This window comes from Rhagoletis pomonella, unplaced genomic scaffold (genome assembly GCF_013731165.1).
Source record: "Rhagoletis pomonella isolate Grant_MI unplaced genomic scaffold, Rhpom_1.0 Rhpom_scaffold_00010, whole genome shotgun sequence".
NCBI classification, from domain to species: domain Eukaryota; kingdom Metazoa; phylum Arthropoda; class Insecta; order Diptera; family Tephritidae; genus Rhagoletis; species Rhagoletis pomonella.
This window is the reverse complement of record NW_023458564.1, coordinates 31,855,851-31,882,000: the sequence shown is the minus strand read 5'-3', so window position 1 is coordinate 31,882,000 and position 26,150 is coordinate 31,855,851. Positions and strand designations below refer to the sequence as shown.

At 35.5% G+C, this 26,150-nt stretch overlaps 2 protein-coding genes across 3 annotated transcripts in view; one reads left to right on the top strand and one right to left on the bottom strand.

Moving 5' to 3' along the window:
* Window positions 1-26,150, bottom strand: part of LOC118746234 (ecdysone-induced protein 74EF-like) — a 392,873-nt gene that overhangs the window by 51,211 nt on the left and 315,512 nt on the right. The window lies entirely within an intron of this gene.
* LOC118746236 (organic cation transporter protein-like) overlaps window positions 24,837-26,150 on the top strand; it is a 28,485-nt gene continuing 27,171 nt past the window's right edge. The window contains exon 1 of the mRNA XM_036480065.1: window positions 24,837-25,255. Within this exon, the coding sequence (XP_036335958.1) occupies window positions 24,852-25,255 (404 nt within the window). The 5' untranslated portion in view covers window positions 24,837-24,851. The remainder of the gene's footprint in view (window positions 25,256-26,150) is intronic.

Below are 26,150 nucleotides of genomic sequence, written 5' to 3'. Positions count from 1 at the left end.
ACATACTCACGACACTAGGCGCCTAATGTCGCAAAACCTCTTGTTTTTTTTAAAGGACTATGATTTCAAAGATATGATAAATTTAAAAAAATCAGTGTAGAATAACTATAGGGGTACCAAATGAAAGACAATTTTTTTAAATAAAAAATAATAATAAATAATAATTTTTTTGGTTCACAAGGACGAATAGGGATTAAAATTACCTTTTAATTATTTTTGTTTTTTTTTTTAACTTCGTAAAATCAAAAGGACAAAATTTGAATGTGGTCGTGTAAATTTAAAAAAAAAAAAAACGTTTGAAATTTTCAAGAATATTCAAGAATAAAATTTTAAAAGGACAGGTGTTGGAAATACCCTTTCGTCCTTATGCACAAAAACATTGAGCCTTTTTCAATTCTCTTTTATTTGATATTGTTCATATTTTTAAAGTTTCAAAGACCTTTAAAAAATCCTGACATCAGAGAGAAAGACCAAAAATGCAGTTATATCTACTATATTTGGCCCCAATTTTTGCGAGTAGGTACATTGATTTTCGTTTGTGTAAAATTCAATGTCGCACGGTGTAATATTCATTCACTTTTTATAAAAAAAAATTTAGAATATTCTATATGGGTATTCATCTAAACACTTAAATGCCTCGTAACCGCACAAACCTCCTAAATAAACTCGCTTTCCATACAAAATTAAGTAAGTTCATACGAGGTTTAATTGGTTACCAGACATTAACGCGTTTAGATGAAGTGCTTGTATGACAAAATCCATTGAAATCCGATTTTCAAACTTTATACAAAACTTGAAATAATTCAACAAATTTTCATCAATATTTTAAACCTGAAAAGATCTTTTTTTTTTTGTTGTATAACTACATATGTCGCCACTCGAAATTTTTCAATAGCTTTGAAGGTAGAATGTTTAACAAAATTAAGAATTCACTGAAACTTGATATGTGATCTAAGTTTTCTTGCGAATAAAGAATTATGAAATATGGTAAAGATGGGCTTATTAACACGCCCTCCACCCTTGTGAGCGGAAACATTAAATTTTTTTCCGATTTCGATGAAATTTGTAGAAAGAGTTATTAGAAAACTCTAAATATAAAATATGGGTAAGATTGGATCACTATGAAATCTACAACTCGCAAAAATATGGGCCCATTCATTAAATGTTTTTTTTTTTTATTTTCTGCCTTCCAACCTCTGTGATATTTTGTATTATGACTTTTACTTTGCCCTCTAAGCTCAACAGGTTCATTTTATGCACTGTCACCATGACTTTTGCACCTGCCTCCATATACTTAGTCGGACCAATGTGCGGACTCGAGCTCAAAAATCAATTAATACAATAAATAGTCAAATAAAAAGGTAAAGAGACAAGAATCAAATTTTGGTTCTTAATTACCTCACTCCAATTAAGCCCTTTTTGTGGTTAGTTGACAGACCTACCACCGCCTTTTTTTATTTGTCGTTGTAAAGCTCAACAAATTAGAGAAATCGCAAGAAAGGGAGCCGCCCTGTCTGAAACCCCGTGGCAAACGGCTCGGAGAGACATCGTTGCATAAATACAACTTTTTTTCATCCTGTCGAAAGTGTGTTTGAAGTCGACAAATAGATGATGAGTTTTGATCCTTTTCTCGCGGCTTTTTTCCAGCTTTGGCTTATTGTGAATACCTGATCTATGGTGGATTTGCCAAGTCTAAAGCCACACTGATAAGGTCCAATCAGTTCGTTGACGGCGCGCTTCATTCTTTCACACAATACACTCGATAAGACCTTGTAGCCTATGCTTAGAAAGCTGATCCCTCGGTAGTTGGGGCGAATGGAGGGATCGCCTTTCTTGTGGATTGGGTAGAGCACACTTAAATCCCAGTCGCCCGACATGCGTTCATCTGACCATATTCTGCATACGAGCTGATGCATGCACCTCATCAGCTCCTCGCCGCCGTACTTGAATAGCTCAGCTGGCAGGCCGTCGAGTTCGTCTCCTCCACTACTTTTAGTGATGCTGCCCTTCAAAAAAACGTTTCCTTCATAATTTAAGTACGTTCTGAACATCGGTCTCTGGGTCGACATGGTTGTTCTTACATGAGTTCGCCCTGGTCTTGAAACCTACCATAAATCGCCTAACTCTCTGATAAAAATTTCAGGCGTTTTTCCTGTCGGCCAGCATTTCAAGTTCTTCGCACTCACGTATTTCGGACTCTCTCTTATTGCGGCAAATACGTCTCACTTCCCTCATCAACTCCCTGTAACGGTCTCACATGGCTCGCGTTGCGCCCGATCGCAGCGTGACCCTGTAGGCGGCATCTTTTTCCTCTACAGCTTCTTAACACTCCTCATTGTACCAGTCTTCTTTCGAGCTCGCTGAAATCCGATTATTTCTTAGGCGGCGGCACTTAATGAGCGTGAAATGTGGCTAGTAGGGTCCACTCCTTATTTAATTTTTACGATTCTTGGAATCGGATAATCGACGGAGAGATTCGAATTATTAGATTCTAATCGATTCTTTATTTCAATCTTTCTTTCACTTGAAAAATCTATAAAAACGGTCATCAATCATAGCTAATAATGCTATTAATGAATCAATTAATATTATTGTAAAAAGAGTTTAAATAAAAACTTTTAACAATCAATTTCTGGAAAAATTGCTTTATTTGCTCTAAAATGTGATTGACACATATTCACGGTACTATTTGACATGGAAAGTAAATAAATTTGAATAACATCCTTATAATTGGTTCTTTTCATAAATTAATTTCTACCATCTTTATGAATATGCGCCAATTAGTCTTACTTAACCCTTCTGCATTGTTTGGGTCAAAATTACCCTATTCTTATGAAAAAGTTCTTTAATTACAGAGTTAGGCAATTTTAAATAAGTTGTATATTCGTTAAAAGCGTAATCAGCTATGGTTTTCCAAAAAATAAAAGGGTTTTTTATTTTATTTTGTTTTCTAGAAGGCAACATAGTTTTGCCATACACCCATAGTGTTTCTGGGTCATTTTGACCCAAATTATTACTTAGTATTTAAGGGCATCTTTGACTAATTTCTATCATTAGGTCAAAGTGACCCAAAAACATTATAAGAAAGGGTAAATTCCAAACACTGCATTAAATTATTTGCCTCTGATATAAAAATATGATAAATAAAATATTAACTGAATTCAATCTTTTTTTTCTTAAAATTTACTTATATATATTATTGGGTCAAAATTACCCAAAACATTATAGGAAGGGGTAAATTCCAAAAACTGCACAAGGCAGAAGGTTTATGGTAGTCATGCCAGAAATTTCACAATTTCACAATTCTAACAACTGACGCGTATCTAAAGATGTATTAAAAATAAGAGAATCGAGTTCTCAGAATCGATTCTCGATCGATTCCGAAAATTTAGAATCGGTTCGGTAAAATCTATTATTTCGAAAAAATCTTCGATTCTTGAGTGCAATCGAAATCGATTTTTCCATCCCTAGTGACTAGTAGTACGTCCACTAGGGTCTCTCTACGGATTCTCTCTCCTACCACGAATCCAACACCGAATTTGCGATCCTTTACAAGGCTTCACGCTTACCTTGCCTTGCCCTGTCCATCGCATTTCTTGGGTGGCGGTGATGTCAGCCTTTGTCTTCTCGAGGACATCAACCCGCCTCATACCCTTAAATCATACCCTCAAATCATAGTCCTTTATACGTTTGCCGTGGTCGTCATCAAAGGAGGGGGTCTCATCATAGGCTTTTGTTCTTTTTGATTGGGCGAGGTCTTTACGTGGCAGGACCCAAACCCAGCGCACGCGAAGTTTTACACCTTCTCACTTTAGCTCACTCCCAAATGTGTGTTTGGTCGCTAACCAGAGGATACGTGGATATAAATATCCGGGCTTTGTGAGCTGCGATTTGAACCGTACGCATAAGAATCACTTCTGGCCACTCCCAGGTGAATGACAGTCAAAAGCTTTTCCCACTTACATGCACTTCTGCGCACGGAGCCATTCTCCGTGTTTATATGAAAAAGGAAAGAAATCCAACCACTTGTAGTTCATAAAAAAGTACTTTTTAAATTGCTTTTTAAGTAGTTCCATTTCCGGCAGGGCATATATGTATGTATTCTCACATATGGATGAGTTCAGATACTGCATGCGGTTAACCAAATGCCCAAGTGTTATTCAATTAACACAATTAACTCAATTAAATGTTTAATATTAAAAATTAAGAGATTTTTTGGAGATACTCATCAAGGAATGTTTGAAACACCTACATAAATATTTATAATATACGTGCATACATACAATTTTGACTCTTAATTTTTTCTTAATAAACTTATTAAATACAATTCTTAAATAAAAAGTTGAGTTCACCTCTTATTTCCGCGTTTAACCCCAATGAACTTTACAATTTAATAAAATCGTTTAGGATTGATTTGCGAGTTAATTATTTGGGTGGATTGGAAATTCGTAATTTTTTTTTAATTTGATCTGAAGAAGAAATGTGTTCGGGTATAGGGTAAGGCTTCCTCAAGTGGGCACCGAATTTACCAACATTCATATTTTTGTAGTCGGACAGTACACTGTGTATTTTTGTTGCAAAATTCCAAATATTTTTTTTTAGTCACAATTGAAAATTTTTGCAATGTTTTGGAAATTTTTACTTTTCTTTGAAAGTAAGTGTCCGAATAAAAAATTTTTTGGGTGCAGATTTAAGAAGCATTAAACTATACAATGAAATTATTTACGTTACAAAAATATTTGTTTTTTTTTGCTTTTAAATCATTTTCTTATGAAAAATTGCGAAATTCGAGCATGAGAAATAAAAGTGGAACGATTGAAACGTGCATTTCTTTCTTGCGCAAGAAGTCAACATGGATTGCGCGCGATCCAGCCACGCGAGTTGGGCCCGCACGCTGCCAAATAAAAATTCATTCCGACCAAACTATATCGAAATGCACGCATTTATCTTCATAGATAAATGCAGAAATGGTTATTACATAAGTTGTTGTTAAAAATGTTCATCCACGAGGCGCAGAAATTGCTTAAAAGTTCAATCTTTCATAAAAAAAATGATTGAAAAGCAAAAAAAAATATTTTTGTAACGAAAATAATTTTTTTGTATAGTTTAATGTTTCTAAAATCTGCACCCAAAAAAAATTTTTATTCGGACACTTACTTTCAGAGAAAAATAAAAATTTCCAAAACACTACAAAAATTTTCAATTGTTGATTAAAAAAAAACTATTTGGAATTTTGCAACAAAAATTACACAGTGTACTGTCCGACTACAAAACTTGGCGCTGCCTGAATATCATTGAAAAATATTAATGTTGGTAAATTCGGTGCCCACTTGAGGAAGTCTTGCCCATAATCACATGCATAAGTACTAAAGTGATTGACTCGGTGTCTCCAAACCGGTTACCACCGGTTTTTTTTCGATATCTACATGCGGTTTTTATTAATCTTGAGTTTTCAAATATCGAATAAACCGAATTTTTTTGTCGACCAAACCGGTATTTTCATTTTCATCTTGACCTCTCAACAAACGCGGGTTCGATCCCTGCTTAAGTCTAGAAAAAAGAAGTCTGATGAGATGATGTGGTGATCTCAGAAAAAGCTGCTATAACTTCTACCGCTTAGACTCTGTTGCTTTATCCATAAATAAAATAATCGTGGTACAAAGCTCAATAAAAATATTAAAATTAAAATTTTTCGAAGTTTCTAAGACGAATGTGCAAAATCACGATTTTGTGATTTTGATGCAGATTTACTAAGTTGGACATGCTCTTTTGATTTCTGCAATCCATTTTTTTTATATCTCCCTTAGTTTTTGAGATATTTCGTGCGCATTTTGTCGTATGTTACATAATATTAATGATTGGGTATGCCTTTTGCGTCACACACGACAAATTTCAATACAAACGTACTTTTTTTTTAAATCATAAAACATTTGTCGTATGTGGCACATACGACAAATTCCCATACAAATGTAATCTTTTTTTAATCATAAAACATTTGTCGTATGTATCGCAAAACTTTGAACTTACGACAATTCGATGGTCCTCTACTATAACGACACAATTAAAATTAGAAATTAAACTAAGTAACTAATTTTAAATTTTAGCTTGCACTGAGTCTCCAATGAAATGAAAGAAATAAAAATGTACAAAAGACTGAATTTAAGTATTGTTTTTTGTTTTTATATCAAGAAAATGTATGTTCGTAACATATTTACAGCATAAGAGATGTACAGATTTTTTTTATTAAATACATGAATATGTTTTTGTTATGTTTTTTCTAATAAGTAATCATTATTTAATAAATATGTCTGGTTTTTTCATCAAATTATACCATCGTCGTTGAAAGAGATACTTTATTTAGTATTGTCGTATGTTCTATGGACAAAACAAAGTGGTGAGTAAATGCTACTTACGACAAATGTATACGGAATGAAAAGTCAATTTTCTCATTAACGTTAAGAGATATGAAATGTAGAAATATGGAAAATCAAAACTAATAACACCAACTACGTCTCCTTCAAAAATTAAATCAAGTCAATTAAAATCAAAGTCAATTTTCTCAAAACCGTGTTTTGTAACATTCGACATCCGTTTTCTGAGACGACGATATGTATGTGTATATACATATAACTCATATTTTTGGCTGTTGTGCGCTTTTATTAGAAATTCCAACATTTCGGTACCGAGTATCGAAAGTATTTGATACTTTTTAAATCGGTACCGAGTATCGATCAATACTTAAAAGTAGCGACTCAGCACATCACAAATTCTGAGAGCAATTGACAGTGGTCCAAAGAATTCACCAAAAAATGAATATTGAATACATCACACAGTAGCTTTGTTTCTTTACAGATAGGCGCATTTACACAAGGTAGTGTTAGCCGAATATAAGTAAAAAATTACAAAAACAAATTAAAAGAAACACATAATTTTCACGTTATGCGGTGAAAAATTCAGCTATTGCCCCAACATAAGAGAGGTTAGGCACAGCTACTTTGATTTGCTTCTTTTACATATATTGGTATTTTTTAATAAAAATGAGCGATTTATTAAATTTGATAGTGTGGCAAAACGTGAGTATTTGTGAACAATTTTTAAACATAAAATGCGACTAAAAAAAATACTTGTTAAAGCAATACAACGCTTTACTAAACTTGTTAACACAATTAAACTTATGGCTTGCTTATTCGCAACTCACTTCTCTGCTCACTTTACTTGTAGCTTGCTGACTTGTAACTCGTAACCAGGGTTGTTGCGAATATTCGCATTCGCATTCGCAACCGCGGAACTTCCGCATAAATTTTAACATTCGCATTCGCAATAATCAATGCGGATCTTTTGCGAATGCGAATATTTTGCAAGTACACTGATAAAACGTATATCTGGCAAACAAAAAATTATAGCCGACATTTTTTGGCCTGTGGAGATGCTACGTTAAGATTGTCCCCTACGTCGACCTTCTTTCGTAATTTAAAATCAAAGAGTAATTATTTTTTCTCATAAAACTTAATATTCTTAAGTTCTGTATTTCCTTTTATAAGTCTTTCAGCTCGAAAACAAAAACATTTATTTTTATTTTGTGTAAATTGTCAAAATTAGCACGCATCGAAATAAAGATGAAATGATATGTAAATAAGTCGACAGCCAAGTTCACAAATTAAATAAGAATTAATTCAAGGTGAATTTTATATCTATTGAGGAGTGGGACTTGGCATGTAATATATCGTTAGTATAGTATGGAAAGGGCTTAACTCACATCGTCACTGAAATACAAAAAGCCGTAACTAACTAAAAATCCAAAATTAACTTTTTGATTGATTATGATGCATTTCCTCGAATCATAAGTCACCACATCGTTTTAGTTAGTTAGTTGTGGTTTTTTGCATTTCATCGACAATGTGAAATAGTATTAACGATACATATGTTGAAAATTTGCGTTCATTCGCCTCAAAAAATGTATCAAAACACATTGAGCGCATGGAATGGAACAACAAAACGGATTTGATGGCTTATGGTACCGACAGCGGTAAGTAATAAATTCTGACTGCCTGCAACTAGGAAAAGCCGAGTTCAGCTAACTAATAAAAAAAAACTAATTACAAGGTATTCATTACAGGAGAACCTTTCCAAGAAGTCACCCGGGAACTAAGCAAATCTGAGACCTTTATCGTCCGTGATTTCATAATTCAAATTATTATTAAAAACGCGGTACCTTTTTAACAAAATAACAATATTTTAAACTAATCCTGCTGGCAGCAACGACTTTCAGAATTTCCTTCGAAATTTTCATTCCTAGAAAATAATAATTTATTTGCCATATCCACCTATTTAGAACCTCGCTACAAGCGCACATTTTTCAAACCAGTCAGAGAAGACAGGATTAAAAATGAATTACAAAAACTAAAATCGAAAAACGCTGATGACGTAACAGGTTCTCCAAATTCTGAAACAACCAAAAGAATTGGTGCTCCAAATTGGAACATAACGGTGTTTAAACAACGATCTTGCCAAGATGCTAGATTGTGAAGATGAAAGTCAGGAGGATGCATCCGACATTTGCAGCCCCGATGCAATTTCCAAAAAGGAATTGTGGCACCGCAATAAAAAAAAAAAAATATAACTGAAAGTTCTCTCAACTGGTGCAACGTCAATCGAAAAGGATTTCAATTTTGTCAAGTTTCAAGTTTTTCAAGTATGTCGCCTCGAGCGAGTAGTTATTTAGTGGCGCAGGTTTGATTTACGACCCGTTAGCAAACAGGCTGTAATCCGAAAAGGCAGCAAAATTACTCTTTCTTAAACACAATGTTCAAATTTTTTTAATCAAAGTACTAAATAAAAAAATATTAAAAATTAATAACTTTTCAATTTTTTATTTACCTAAATCCCCTAGTGTACTCACCAAATTTATTTCTTAAAAATATTTGGCATCCGCATTCGCATTCGCATCCGCGGATGTTAGCTTTTAAACATCCGCATCCGCATTCGCATCCGCGGATGTCTAAAATTCCTCATTCGCAACATCCCTGCTCGTAACTAACTCACTTCGCTGTGGCGGCGCCCTTATATACCTGTGCTGGCACTTATGGCAACTCTAGAACATTCTGAAATTTATCGCTAATTCTCTTTCTCTCGCTGTTCGCAGTGTTCATCCAACTTGACGTTTCTCTTTGTGGAACATTCTACGTCATTCCTCGAACATTCTGCCTATTTCTCGTTGTTCGCTTTCTGTTGCCGCAGTATTCGCCACAATACATACCACAAGTAGAGCTGCATCAGCGTTGTCGTTTTGGAAAATTGGTAGTTTCATTTTGCTTCGTTGAGCAAAAAAATTCAGGGCTGTTCTGGCTTCGTTCGAAATTGATTTCTCATCGATTTGGATTTCCGATTCCAAATTTTAAAGATGTTTTGCAATCCTATCGAAATTTTGAAGTTATAATAGAAAATAAATCCTATTCGAAATGTCAAAAATGCATTGAACTGTTGTTGCATAGTATTCGTTTATTAGAACATTTGTAAAAATTTTAAATAAATTTTGTCGAATGGCGGTAATACAATGGTGATGTGAAAGTAGAAAAGCGTACTGAAAGCGTGCTAAAATGGCCTAAAACTCGTACCGAAATATTAAGATTATGTTGCTGGCATTCCGTAATTTTATTGCATCCTGGTTAAATGAAAACAAATAAATAAAAATAAAATTGCGCGAGCACAGTAATATATTTTTTTTTGTTGCCAAATATAAAATGTTTATATCGATTGTATTTTTTTACATTTTAGACATAAAATAATTGATATAAATTGAATTAATCTCAAAGATTCATACTTTAACATAAAGTAAAATCAGAAACGAAATAAAGTATCAATATCTGATGTTTAAAAAAAATTGGTAGTTTGGAAACTGGTTGGTATGTTTAATACACCAGTGGTGAAATATGCATCAATAAGGAACCCCTACACGCTGAAAGTTTGTTTGGGTACTAATGATTCAACATCGTGCCTTCACAAATGCAGCTATAAGTTGCATAGTACATACGAGTACGAAAAACAGCGAGAATGTTTGCTACATAAAGCCCTGTATGCAGCTCTCAAGAAAACGGTCAAGAAAAAATTGCCATTATTTCGTGTGTGCGCCCAAGGAATTCTGACATTTTTGATACTTCACAGCCTGTTGCCTCACTCTTTCCTCAAGAAATAATGGAACGAGCATATATTTCTGTTGCAAACCTGGGTTGCCCTGTGCTCTTTTTTTCACAAAAAACTTTAGAAAATCGTAATAGAAAGCGTAGTAAATTTCTTAAGAACTGCGTACTGCCTTAAGGAAATTTGACTCAAGAAAATTTCTTAGCCATTTCTTGTACGTCATTTTATATGGAGTTTTTGCTCTTCTTGAGGGCTGCATACAGGCCTTAACATAGGCGAACGCTGATTTGTTTTCTTCTTTTCGTACGCGAACGTTAACAAAACATGTTAAAATGTATACGTTCGCATTTGCGTTCGAATAATGGACGTGTGGTAGGCGCTTAAACTTCTGTCAATTGTGTTCATTTGACAAAAAAAAATTTTTATACCAAATTCTCAAATTGAATTGTGTCTAGGGCAAAATAAATACACCGTTCTTGGCTTGGTAAATATTTTTGTACCAAACTCAAGAATCAGTGTAAGTCTTCGACGACGACCATATTTTCAAAGTATTATAAAAGTAAGGCTAAGTTCACAATCTAGGGTAATAGCGTTGCGCGATGCAATGGAAATCGCTCAGCCCAAAGAAACTTCTTCGCCAGCATAATCGCTGTCGATTAAAAAGAAGCTAGTGTTTAAATTGTAGCAAAATTATACACGACTAATTTTTTATAATAGGGGAGTTTACGATGAGTAGCATTTTAGATTTAAAGTTGCTACGTAGCAATCTAGCACATATTTTGTTGTTGGGAAAGCAACAAAACGTGTGATACATTGCTACGAAGGGGTTCCCGTAATATATTTTTATTTGTTTCTACAACCCTTTGACAATTTATACCGAAACTTAAGCATATTGTATTGTATATAATATCAGTATAAGAGATGTTTAATTTATTATATAAATATGTACATATGTATATTTTTTTATTTATTTGGGCTTTAAGTATGAGAAAAAGCTTTTTTTAACAAACTGCATAATTTTTATTTGCTTGGACAGCGATAAATACGAAAGACTGTGTAAATGTTGGTTAGAAGCGATTTTTATGTATTCTTGCTACGCTAATACATAAGGTTGTAAACTTAGCCTAATACTGAAACTGAGCTGGACGCCATATTAAAACTGTATGACTATTATTTAACTAATTTAACAATTTCATTATGTACATTGGCTCAACTATGCCACTTTATGTGTATTTTTGACCCTTTTTTAAACAGCGCATCTCTTAAAAATTTAATAATGGCGAAAAAATCATTGCTTTCAAAATATAAGTTTTCCCAGATTTATTTAAAAATCTTCAAATCCTTATTAATTTTGAGACGCTCGAGTTTTAGAGGGGGTAGTACCGAAATTCACTCGACAGAATGTACCTCGTTTTTAAATTAGGAAATTAGGAACTCACATTCATATATATTCGCGCTTTTCTTGCCTGCATATTACGAAGAGGAATGCTGAGATTTATAAAAAGAATTCCAAGTCGTGCAGATTAAAAAAGAGCTTCGGTGTAAATTTTATGTCTGAGTTAATTTTAAATTTGATTAGTAGTAAATCTTATTCCTCGAATCCTTTTGTAGTCTTCACACTCATGAAAATATATTTATGCTAGAATATGATGTAAATTGTTTACCATTATGGTGTATGATTTGAGCCAATACCAATACGTATGTTACACCAACGGAGTTTATATTATGTTCTAGAATTAAGAAAACTTGTATACCACTGGCATAATATATATGCTGAAAATCAGTAAAAAAAAATTACGGTAGGTGTAAATAATGCACGAAAATAAGCTCTTCAAAAACTGCGCTTAGAAATGGCATATTTTTTATATTGAAAATGTACATATATCACGCCGATGCAAAAAATACACAAAATATTTTGGTGTATTTTTGACTTTTGTGCTACTTGAGGTAAGTCGTAAATTAGGCTAAATTGTACGACTGACGTGCTGAAATAAGTAAACGACGAAAATCGTCGAAAACTATGCAGTGCTGCCAAGTTTTTCTTTTTTAATACACTAGTCGAGTCGAAGTTTTAGGCAATGACATGAAATTTTCGATACGATTCGACTCTCGAAAAACGACTTGCATTCGACACGACTCTCGCAATGAGGCTGAGAGTTTTCCTATCGAAATTCTATACTATTTCTACGAAAAATAGTTCTTTTCCATATACTATAAAATACATGGAAAACTTTGAACGTATTGAGTGACCTCCAAATATGTCTCTATTTCAAAAAAAAAAAACAACAGGGGTATAATCCTAGGGGGTGAGGACATTAAAAATCCGACTTTACTTTTCTTTGGACCACCCTAATATGCATTTGTATACCCACAGTACCAAATTCAATGCTTAAAAATGTATGTAAAAACATATATTAAGATTTCTACACATTTTTAAGGCCAAAATGTATACTTATTTATTGACTACACTGTAGGGACGCTAAAATGACACAAAATACGCCGAGATACGTAAACTTAATATTGGGTCGTAGATTACCGATCTGTATACCATTTTTCTAAATTAGGACATGTTCTCATTAATTTTCATTTTAAGTTTGCATTTCGAATGAAAAAAGTTTTAGCTTTAACCTGGAAAATGTTACTCATACGCCATGTACGAGTAGGGTCATGTTCGATATGGTGTACATATGAGTAACATTATTTCCTGCTCCTATTTTATAAAAAAAAAGTTATTGCACATTTTCGTTTGACCATTAAAACTTGTTTATTATCTATAGATTTTCATCGCTAGCCGCTGGACTTTTTGGCAAAAGAACACATTTAAAAAACAAAAGTATTTTTTATTATATAAATTTTGCCCTTGTTAAAATGTAAATATTTTTTTCATTAAAATTAAAATACTTTGGCAAAATTATCGGAATTGGAAAGCGGTATACAGATCTATAATATACTACGGCTGTATTTTTTGCGTCATTTCGAAAATTGAGATTTTACTTACAGTGTAATATACGGATTTATTTCAAAGTTTCAATTTTGGAGGAAAACGCAATCAAAGTCAGCTGGGAACAGACATTTCCTCACTATTTTTGGGAAGTTTAATCGTGTGTGAGACTGAACATATTCTCCTAATCAAGCTTATTAATTGTATGATAAAGTCTCCAAAAACTTGAATTTTTCATTATCTCTCTATATTATTAAACGTGCGACATGTACATATCGTCGTTTAAGTACAAAACGGCGTATCGTCATTCTGCAAAACTGCGTAACTGACATTTTTTGACAAAAATTGGATTTGCTCACACAAGCTCTTGGCTCAATCCTTATCCATTAGTCTTGAAATATACTAGCCAAAAATGCGATTTCTGGTTAAAAAATAGAACCATTTTCAAATATGAGTGTTTTTACTCTCAAGAAAATAATTTATGCAACCTCACATACGCGGTTTTGCATTTTTTGATACGCGGTTTTGTACTTTAAACTACGATATGTGCATGTGATTTGTAGACTTCGCTCATTTACTTCAATAAATAGTATCAAAAAATGTTGTGTAAAAATTCCTTAGATGTACCGATTTCCAGTATCTCACTAGAACAAAATACGGGTATTCTCGAAATCTTGCAAAACCGTTGCACGCAGCACGGATTGCACGGATTGCATAACTTGCAAACACAAAACAACATCATTCATGGGAAACAACATTTGCTATCGCTGCAAAATATGCAACGTCGAAACCCATGTATATAAGTATTTTGCAAAAAAGCATAGCGAGATAAATACGACCCTGTGCTACTGAGTTGTTTTTTTTTTGTTGGAATTGCTGCATATTTCGCTCATTTCGCTCACTTAATTTTTTTGCTGCTATTGTATTTGATACAGAATTTCGCTGCTTGCTACCTATGCATGCTACTATTTTGCAATGGAGGCCTCTCGTACTCTTGCAAATTTGGGATAGTATTTTTGCATTTCATACAATCCATGCTACGTGAAAGACTTCGAGAATACCCCTGATATGTATGTATGTGTTCATTTTTACTATGTACATTCTTCTTCTTCTTCTTTTTTGGCGCTGTAACCGCCTAAACGGTTTTGGCCGAGCTCAGCAAAGCGCGCCAGTCATTTCTCCTCTGTGCCAACTGACGCCAATTGGAAACGCCTAGTGAAGCCAAGTCCTTCGCCACCTGATCATTCCATCGCAGTGGGGGCCTCCCTCTTCCTCTGCTACCACCGTCGGGTTCCGAGTTGAATACTTTCGGAATACTTTCGAACGACATGGCCAAGCCAGCGGAGCCGCTGTATTTTAATTCGCTGCACTATGTCCGCGTCGTTGTAAAGCTCATACAGCTCATCGTTCCATCGTCTGTGGTACTCGCCGTCGCCAACGCGTAAAGGCCCGTAAATCTTCCGCAAAATCTTTCTCTCGAACACTCCAAGAGCCGCCTCATCGGGTGTTGTCATTGTCCGTGCTTCTGCGCCATATACCAGCACGGGCATGATGAGTGACTTATAGAGCGTGGTTTTCGTACGTCGAGAGAGGACTTTACTCCTGAATTGCCTACTCCGTCCAAAGTAGCACTTGTTGGCAAGAGTGATTCTGCGTTGGATTTCCATGCTGACATTATTATCGGTGTTAATGCTGGTTCCCAAGTAAACGAAATTCTCTACTTTCTCGAAATTGTAACTGTCAACAATGACGTGGGTGCCAAGGCGCGAGTGTGCTGACTGTTTTTTGATGACAGGAGATACTTCGTCTTGTCCTCGTTTACCACCAGACCCATTCGCTTTGCTTCCCTATCCAACTTGGAAAAGGCAGAACAGACTTCGCGGTTTTTGTTAACGATGATGTCGATGTCATCGGCATAAGCCAGCAATTGCACGCTCTTGTAGTAAATTGTTCTTGGGCGGTCCAGTTCTGCAGCTCTTATTATCTTCTCCAACATCAGATTAAAGAAGTCACATGAAAGGGAGTCGCCCTGTCTGAAACCCCGTTTTGTGGCGAACGGCTCGGAGAGGTCAACGTCATTTTACACAGCCGTATGAGTTTTGAGGGGATGCCAAATTCAGACATAGCGGCGTATGGGCAACTCCTTTTAAATAGTGCTGTCAAAAGCGGCTTTAAAGTCGACAAATAGGTGGTGAGTGTCGATCCTTTTCTCGTGGGTCTTTTCCAAGATTTGGCGTATTGTGAATACCTGGTCAATGGTGGATTTGCCAGGTCTAAAGCCACACTGATAAGGCCCAATCAGTTCATTGGCGGTGGGCTTCAGTCTTTCACACAATACGCTCGATAAGACCTTGTAACCTATGCTTAGAAGGCTGATCCCGCGGTAGTTGGCGCGAATGGCGGGGTCACCTTTCTTGTGGATTGGGCAGAGCACACTTAAATTCCAGTCGTCGGGCATGCGTTTATCTGACCATATTCTGCACAACAGTTGATGCATGCACCTTATCAAATCCTCGCCGCCGTACTTGGATAGCTCAGCTGGCAGGCTGTCAGCTCCAGCAGCTTTGTTGTTTTTCAGCCGCGTTATTGCTATACGTACCTCATCATAGTCAGGCGGTGGAACGTCGACTCCGTCATCCTCGACTGTGGGCTCGGGTTCTTCTTCTCCACAACTTTCCGTGCTGCTACCATTTAGTAGGGCGGAAAAGTGTTCCCTCCATAATTTAAGTACGCTCTGGACATCAGTTACTGGGTCGCCATTATTGTTCTTACAGGAGTACGCCCCGGTCTTGAAACCTTCCGTAAGTCGCCTAACTCTCTGGTAAAATTTTCGGGCATTCTTCCTGTCGGCCAGCATTTCAAGCTCTTCGCACTCACGTATTTCGGCCTCTCTCTTCTTATTGCGGCAAATACGTCTCGCTTCCCTCTTCAGATCTCTCTGCAGCTTTCTGACACTCCTCACCGTACCAGTTGTTCTTTCGGGCTCGCTGAAATCCGACTACTTCTTCGGCGGCGGTACTTAATGAGCGGGAAATGTGGTTCCACTGCTCGCATATGTCAGTTTGTTGAAGAGTGCTCTCTGAGAGCAGGTGTGAAAGTCGAGTAGCGAAAGCGCTGGCTGTCTGTTGTGATTGCAGCTTTTCGACGTTAAGCTTTCCTTGTATATTTGGGCGCACATTTTTTGCTGCACAGAGGCGGGTGCGTATCTTGGCTGCAACAAGATAGTGGTACGAGTCGATGTTTGGACCTCGGAGTGTGCGTACGTCTAAAACACTGGAAGCGTGCCTTCCGTCTATCACAACGTGATCGATTTGGTTTCTCGTTTTTCGATCCGGAGGCAGCCACGTAGCTTGATGGATCTTTTTATGCTTGAACCTAGTACTGCATACTACCATGTTTCGGACCCCGGCGAAGTCGATCAGCCTCAATCCGTTGTCCTATGTACATTAGGGTGGTCCAAAAACAGTAATGTCGGAATTGTAATGCTCTCACTCCCTAGGATTGTTCTATATCGGAAAAAGTATACCCCTATTTTTTTATTTTGAAATCAAAAAATATTTAGAGGTCGCTCAAAGCGCTCAAGTTTTCCATGCAATTTTATATGGGAAAAAACAACTTTTGTAGAAATGGTATAGAAATCTTGAAAATAAATATTTTTCGATCGGAAAACTCTTGTTCTCTCCAGGAGACTTCCAATAATAGTACCCAATTGTTTATTTAACCATTTTTTAATACTAACGATTTTTTATTTGTCCCCCATTGCATTTTTCGGGGTTTTCTTAGGTTTATGACGGACCTATAAATTATAGTTGCTATGAAAAAATGGTTAAATAAACAATTGAGTATTATTGGGAATCTCCTGCAGATAAGCAGAGTTTTCCCATAGAAGAATACTGATTTTTAAGAATTCTATACCATTTCTACGAAAAGTTGTTTTCCCCATATAAAATATATGTAAAACTTTGAGTGCTTTGAGCGACCTCAAAATATTTTTATTTCAAGTATGGGTATATTTTTTCGGTATAGAACAATCCTAGGGGGTGAGAGCATAAAAATTCCGACTTTACTTTTTGACATGCATTTTTTTAATTCTTCCTTAAACAGTGTAAAAATGTAATTGGATTTAAATGGACAACAACATTATTGAACGCTAGCTTTCTAATACGACAATTTATTTTTTTGCATACCCTGATGTCTAAAAAAACGTAAAAGATACCAAATAGTACCGTGAATGTGGTCGTTTTACATTAGGGGAACTCGCGCTTCTGTGTATTCGCTGTATCCTGCGTAAGTATAACTGCTCGAGCGTGTGGTTGTTGTTGCATGCGTATTTGATGTACCGCTAGCAACAACAAATCACACGCTCATGCAGTTACAATTACACAACATACAACAAATACACAGAAGAGCGAATTCCCCTAATGTAAAAAGACCACACTCACGGTACTATTTGGTATCTTTTACGTTTTTTTTTTAAGAACGAGAAAAAGAAAAAATTTAATCATTGACCAGAATAGTGCCGAAATTTCGAAAACAGTTGTTATATTTCTCCACTCGTCGTGTGTTTTATACATTGCTTTTGGAGAAAAAAATTTCTAAATGAAAACTTTCAATCTAAAAATCAACGACTGCAATTTTATAAAAAGAAAGCTGAAGCGCAGAGGTTATGATAAGTAAAAGGATAAAATCGAAATCTTATAGCAAATATGAAGGAGATGAACGGCAAAATGAGATAATTTCGAAAATTTGAATCCACATGGCCGCATAAGCTGGTGTTAAGATGTCAATTTCGAATTCAAATGCAATTTTTTCTATACCAGTGTATACATACAATGGCAATATAAGCACCGTTAGGCATCTGTTTTTCATCTTTCTGATATGCTTTTAAATCTTATAACACCGTGGCAAAGCAAGAGTTTCAAAAAAGACCCCGCTAGGCGAGCCACGCTGCACTTAGTGGTTGCAGCTGCAATTGCATAATGGCAGATTGCACTCAATTTTGATGAGGGAAAGAGGCTGATTTTGAAGCATTCAGTTGTAGCAAGTGCCGATGGAACTTTGGTTAAAACTACAGTTCAAACTGCTATTTACAATAAAGTTCTGTACACACAGTGTCGCTTACGATAAAATTGTAGGAACTCAAAAGTGTAAACAAAGCTAACGATAAAATTCATTTTGCTTTTTTTCCGTAACGCTAAATATTCAAAGTCTGTGATTTTGTAGGACGTTGTAACTAGTATTTGTAACCTATTTACAACATAAAAATTGTTTTCGATAATTTGTCGCTTACGATAAAATCGCAATTAGGGGTCGATATGTATGTAAATTCAAAACTTTGAAGCAGTTTTCTCGAGTTTGTTTAAATGAGCGATATGAACAATTTCTAGATCATAAAACTAATTAAAGACATAAAAATGTGCCAAATGTGCATGTTGAAAATGATTTGTTGAAAAACAGCTTAATTGACAATAATTACATGTATACCCAAACTTATGAATTGCGTCCTATGATGAAGTTCATAATGTCAGTACTGAAACATTTGGCATTTTGTTGACGAACATTTTGAACAACCAATTAGCAAGTCTGTTTGTTGAGTAGAATTCATGGGAGTTTAATTGCATATTTAATTTACATGATTTTTTTTTTCAAGGAAAAAAACAAAAAAGCTGTTAAAGTATCAAGGAGAATGAGGAAAATACGCAAAATGAATGTAGTACAGCCGAACATTTTGAATAAAACGATTTTACTGACAACATTTAGGGGCTTACACTTTTGCTAAGTGCTTGACCGAGTTGCTTACTCCGATTTTTGTAGTGCATCTTGATGTTGTTGCGGTTTTACGCCGCCTGCGAACGGCAAATGAATTTTATGACAGGCTTTTTCATCGCAGAAATACACTCGGAAGTTTGCCATTGCTTGCCGAGGGCGACCGCTGCTAGAGAAACCTTTTTTTTATGTAGATGTTGTTCGGACCATGGATCGTGCCCAGGCCCTTCGGAGTGGTATTACGTACCTCTAATTCGGATTTTTATTTTTATCGGGATAATAATATTGGAAGGACGTAGAACTAGCTCCAAAAACCCAGGCGACTATTTAGCGTCCTCTCCTTTTGGTCTACTTTCTTTTGCGCTTTACGATTAAAAAATATTTATCCACTTGAAAATGAAAACAAAAACAAAAAAATGCGTGTGTAACACCGTACACATGATAGAAGTGAAACTTCTTAAAAAAGGTGTGAGTACCAGGTGCATATGTTTACGGTTCGGCAAACCATTAGGCGATTGAGTTACATACATAGGTTTGGTTAGAAATCAAACAATAATTTCATTTCATCTTATTAATTTTCTGATATACATATACACTTAGGTCTCTTTTTATGCGGATTTTTTTTATGCGGATTTGAATTTATGCGGTTTTTCAAACCACTATTTCGCAGTAGCGATTTTGCTTTTTTGAGAGTTTTTATTACTTTTTGCAGTGTGTAAAAGACAATGCTTCTGATAAATAATTTGTCTTTGTATTCTTACATAATAATAATAATAATAGATTGGCGCTTACACATAAGAGGTTCTTCTCCTCCCATTTGTGGTGTGCGCCTTGATGTTTTCACACAAAGGGGAGGGACCTACAGTTTTACGCCGACTCCGAACGGCGATTGTATTTTTACGAGAAGCTGTTTTTCATGGCAGAAATACACTCGGAGGTTTGCCATTTCCCGCCGAGGGGCGACCGCTGTAAAGAAAAAACCTTTTTTCTAATTTTTTTTTATGTATTCTTACATAATTCATGTATTTATTGTGGTATTTTTATTTTTTATTTTTTTGGTTAAAATACAGATAAAATTTTATTTATTTCATTAATGTTCGGTTTTACATGGAATAATAAGTGTTGAAGTGAAGAAATAACTAGTTTTTTTGCTCAATAATGCCTCACTGGATTTTTTTATGCGGTTTTTTTAGAATTTTTTACATGGAGTATCTGAATTTATGCGGTTTTTTAAAAATCTGGAACGCCGCCCCTCTTTTTGTATGAAAGTAAAGAACTTTTTTATGCGGCTTTCTGAGGAACGCATGTACCGCATAAAAAGAGACCTAAGTGTAATTTATTTATTCATTTTCCGGTAACACCACCTTAAGCCCAAAATACAATAAAGCAGTGGCAATGGCAGCGGCAGTTTTTCGAAATCAGCTGTCTTTTAGAAAGTGTGGTGTCCAATGAAGCGACTCACAATACAGCAGTGGCAGCTAGCAGTACTGCTCTGTTTAGCCCAAATTCTAAATTCACTGCCACTGCCTTCATCGCAGCAAACTTCGCATGTTGAATTTGACATAAATGAAATGCAGCCAACTTCTGTTGATGTCACTGAAGCCTAAAAGGCAACAACAAAAATGTAAACAAACAAAAGAGAATGTCAATAAAATCATAGTTTAAAAAACTAAAACCTCCCTATTATAATTGCCATTCGTACTGTCATCAGGTATGCAACTTGAGAATAGAAATCGCTGAATATTTTAGGAGCATCAATATTACATAGTTACATCCCGAGCTAATAAGAGGAAGGTAAAAAAAGCTTATAAAAAGCAATCACTGACAACGCCGTATTGTGTTTGCTGCGGCAGTGACTGCCAATATTAGCAGTAACAGCTGATTTTAAAAACTGTCACTGCCACTGCCACTGCGCTATTGTATTTTGGGCTTTATATGAATTCGCGCTTCTAGTATCCATAGGACCGGTTTGTAATGGAAGTAATTGTATGTTTAACAAATAAATGAAAATGTTTATAATACAATCAATAGATCCTTACGAATTCGCCATTACCAAGGCATTAAGTAACGTACGCACATTTGTTTGCAAAATGCATTTATTTAAGTTGAAAGAAGACAAATTCCTTTGTTCGGCATTTATTCTTACTCACTTTCTATCTTCCAAGGCGAATTCATATATTCTTATCACGAATTCATATATTCATGTGGTAGCAAGAGTATAAAAACATAAAATTACTATATATCTGATAAATATGAGTAAAAACTAAGTGCATAAACTCTATTTCGCGTTAATTGTAATCATGAAATGGTGTTCATTCATTCAGTTTCTACTCAAACGCATGAAATGATTTCATGAATTGGCCTACGCATATAATGGTAGTAAATGACAGAATGAATTACAACAAACACATCCTTTTGACATAATGCAAGCCGAAAACGTTGGTTCAAATCAATCCGCAATCAAGTTGGACGTTTTGGACGTTTTTGGACGTAGCATATTCTACGTGTAAATCCGATTTTAAAATTTTATGCAAATTTAAAAACAAAGGGGTGTGCTATCCTAATGACCTGCTATCTATAAGTTAATAATATTTTTAGGAAAAAAATGAGGATCAAAAGGGTATGCTAATCTAATGACTGGGAGTGTATGTATACTTATACGTACATACATATATCGCTAATTTACTTAAAGGCTGTTATAACTTAAAACACGAGATTTTTCAGTAAACAATGCAGAATTTCTCATTATATTACGCTTCATATTGCGTACAAATCTTGTATAGTTTCTGCATCTCTCCCATACATGCATTTTTAGCGAAGCCGAGGTTACATACATATGTAACTAAATACTATTTACATTATTTTTTTCATTACCATCTATATTTTATAATTTGTTGTTTAATGATGCTGGCCACGACCAAAAAATTAAATTTACCAAAATCGCAAAGAAAATTAAATAATTCGCGTAAAAATTAAGCAAACTGTTTTGACGGACCGTAATACAATGAAATAAGTTTGGAAATGAAATGGCAGCGAAAATAAAAATTAGAGACAATCTAAGATTGCGTTTTCTCATTAAAAAAAAAAGAATTTTATAGTCTAAAAATTGCTTAATTTTAAAGCACACTTCTTTAGGATATGAACACCTAGTCTTAGAATAGTAGCTGCGCAGAATTCACTGAAATAGGTACATTGAACAGATGTTTCCATTGTCTTTACATTAGCTATTATTTAGCTATGTATGTTCCGGACGTGATACTGGATCCATGAAGTTAATTTGCATGTACTTCTTAAACAGAGAAGCTTTTAGCAAGGTTTGCCCAAAGGCTGTAAGCCTTCACTTTACATTACTATTAATATAATATGCATTTCAATTGCTGCTACTCTTAGAACATTTTGGTAGAAAATAAAGAAAAAGGATCGATTAGTCTTGAATAAATTAAGCAAAACGAAGGAATATTTAACATTTAAGCAGTCAGAAAAAAATTTATCAATTTTGCTTAAATTTAAGCAAAACTGCAACGCTGGCTGGCATGTGCATACTTATCTACATACATATATACATACATATGTAAGTATAGACCAAGCGCAGCGGGTTTATTATTATTATTTTTTTATTAATTTCCATCACTGGTACCTAGCCTGTCCGATAAGTATGCACTTTTCACTTTCGTAACATTCAATTGGTCGCGTGTTTGTGCCGTGACGTAGCAAGCCGGTTGGAGTGTCCCCAATGTATGTATTTCCCACAAGCGACTGCTATACTTTAGCTTCTCAGCTATTTGACACCACGGTGTAATTACATACATACATAAGTCCATGTATATATTTATGTATGTACAAATGTAAGCTTCAGCTATGAATCATTAGATATACATATATACATATACTCGTGAAATCGTATCAAACTTCTTCGAAAGCGGGGCTTACGCTTGCGGATTCATTGATAAAATAAAGGGAAATATGCTCGCAGAACAAAATCAAATATGACTGACGAAAGCACAATTAAATATATAGTTTATGACTCGCTCCTATTTCGTCTTTAGAGTCCATTTTCTGGAGTAGCTTTTAAAATTTTGCTGCAATTTAAATACAAATTTTGATCGAGAAAGTGTATAAAAAGGGCAGATAAATTTTAAAGCTACTTAAGACAACGGCCTTAAAATCTTATAATTTTTACTTAACGGTATGAAAAGAAAACGCAAGTTTCATTTAAAAATTCTCTAAGAGTGGTTTTCTCAAGTATCTGCCGTTCAAACACATTGTTTCAGAACAAAATTTATTTGGACGCTTATAAATTTTAAAACCTTCTTGAGAAATCGGCACTAATTCGTAGTCTTTGTTGTCTTAATGAATGAAATGCAGTACTAACTTTAAAGTTTTCCATAAAAAAAATAGCACCCTTGACAGCTTTCTAACTAAATTTAATATTATTTTGCGATAATTGGAAATATTTTGGCGGCCTCTTGGATTACGAATCATCGGGATTCAGAGCAATCTCCCTATGATGCAGTGTTTTTCTCGCATTTGCATTAAAAAATAAATAAATATTTGGTGCATACACATTTGGCCGAGCTTCTCCTCCAATTTGTGCGTTTTGATGTTGTTACACAAATGAAAGTACAGTTTACTCCGCCCCGAACTGCAAATGTATTTTTATGAAAGCTTTTTCATGGCAGAAGTACACTTGTAACTTTTTTGGATGTTGAACCTTGTGGAAGTACGCACCTCTAACCACTCGGCTACGGCGGTCGCCTATAAGCACTTGCAAATGTATTTTGTTTCTACTGAAACTCTGAATGAGCTAATGGAGCTGTGTATGCGTTCAAAATGATGCATCAGTTATCAAAAATTGCTGGTACAAGATGGTCAGCTGGAACAATTCACTAATAATATCTCAAGACCGACGCGCTTTGCTTGTCTACCTGATTCCGAGAAGTCCGAACAGTCGTAACCCTTGTTTTTACCGATAATTTAGATGTTGTCGGCATTCGCCAGGAATTTTACGCTCTTGTAAACAATTGTTGCATGCACCCTATCAACTCCTCCGCGGAATTACAGGCGGTGGGACATTGAGTCATCATTGACTGGGGGCTCGGGTTCGTCTTCTCGTCGTACCAGTTGTTCTTTCGGGCTCGCTAAAATCCATCCACTTCGTGGGTGGCGGTACGTGATGAGCAGGAAATGTCGTTCCACTGCTTGCGTATGTCGGTTGGTTGAATGCTCCTCTCTGAAACTAAAGTTGCGTTGCAATCCATAATTATAATCGACTCATTAAACTTACGAAATTTTAAAACCAAGATTTGAAACAAGGCTCTGCGCTGCAACGATGTACCCTATCAGCTATTATACACCCCTTAAGTCTTAAGCCTGTAGAATGGTGTAAACATACGAATAGTTAAAAACGTATTATTCGCATACCTTTTCGAATTTCTAACTGGTTAGAAACTGTCAACAAAAAATGGAAACAGTGGGGGGCAGTTGTATTGTGCGCAATCGTATCTCTAATTAAGTACCCTGTAAACATTTGAGGCTAGCCTACCGTTCTTAAATTAAGAGTATTCAATGCGTGGTATCAGCGCGCCAATGCATCGCTCCGCTCATCGGTGGGCTGAGTTTTAACACCGACTCAATGCGCTCGAAGCCAATGTTTTAGCCGCAGCTAAGCAACAGAAAGAAGTCAACTGGTCAGCTGCTCAACTCTCAGCAGCAACTTTTATGAATTATAAAATCGCGATGCCGCCAAGTAATCGTTTCAGTTATTTGTTTGTTTCGCGCTCGTACTGAAGTGGTTAAACGCTAGATTACATGGCATTACAACGTGCATAGTTCTTACATATGTATGTATATACATACATACTATTAAAGAATAAATAAACAATAAATAAATACAGGCTTATAAATAAAATACTTGTATCATAAACAGCCCACAAGTGCACCGTTACATTTCGATTTACATAGTACATACATATGTACATAAATTAAGCCTCGCATATTGAAAGTGAAAATGCCACAAGAACGCCAAACCCAAGCCATAAATGGCAATGTGAATGACAAATACGGACGACCTGCCACGCCAGTTGCAACATTTACAAATGCTGGATTTACCAACGACGAACACGGCACTGAGACGATATTTCGTCGCAAAAGTGGAAATTCTAATGGTCTGCAGCTTGCGGAGAGCGGTAGCGCGAAAGTAACAGCTACACAAAATCCGCCGCCCTTGGACTTTGATGACATTTTGCCAATGATTGGAGAATTTGGAAAATACCAGAAGATTTTGTTCCTTCTGATGATACCTTTCGCTACATTTGTTGCATTTGTTTATTTTTCGCAAATTTTTATGACTTTGGTGCCGGAACAACATTGGTGTCATGTGCCAGAACTTGAAGCTTTAACTGTCGAAGAAAGGTAAGTGTTGTGGCTTAATTACATATGTAATTATTCATTCAATAATTATTGGCGCTGTCATCTTGCACCTTATAGAGTGTGATTTTTGTACGGCAAGAAAGATCTTTACTTCTCAATTGCCTACTCAGTCCAAAGTAGCACTTATTTTCAAAAGAGTGATTCTCCTTTGGATTTCAAGACATTAAACGAAGTCGTCTACTTTTTCAAACTTGTAACTGTTAACAGTGACGTGTGTATGCCGAGACGCTTAGGCTCTGACCTTTTGTCTGACTTTTGTCCTTGTTCACCAAAAGACCCATTCGCTTTGCTTCTCCATTTAATATATGTAATTACGGTGACCATCCGTATTTTATTTCAATGGACAGTCCTTTTTATCATGATGTTGTCCTTTGACTTTATTTATTTTTCTAAAAGTGAATTTTGTCCTTTATTTCAAAACTTGTCCCTTGAAAGTACTTTTTTTGATACGATGACAGACAATAATGCATTTAATAAGTTGGAGAGCTCAACCTTGTGATTTATGTTGTCGAGTGCGTTCACCATTTTTATCAATGTAGTAAAAAATAGAAAATGAAGATTGTGCAAAGCTTATTCTGTTCTACGGGTTATACAACGCGTTAGGGATTCACCACAGATTATGACTGCCACACTGCATAGGAAACATAACGAGTCACAATTCAGCCAGAAGCTCTTATTGCGATATATTGGAGTGACCTGATGTGTACTGCATCTACTTTCTCATGTAAATGATCTTTTTATTTTCCCGCACACAGCGCAGAAGGCTGATAAAACTCGAAGATTCTTAGTCCGCAATCGTTTAAGCGATGTGAGAAAGTGCTCGAAGCTCTTTACCTTCTTTTCGTTTCTTCAACTACGGTAGAAATTATTACGGGGG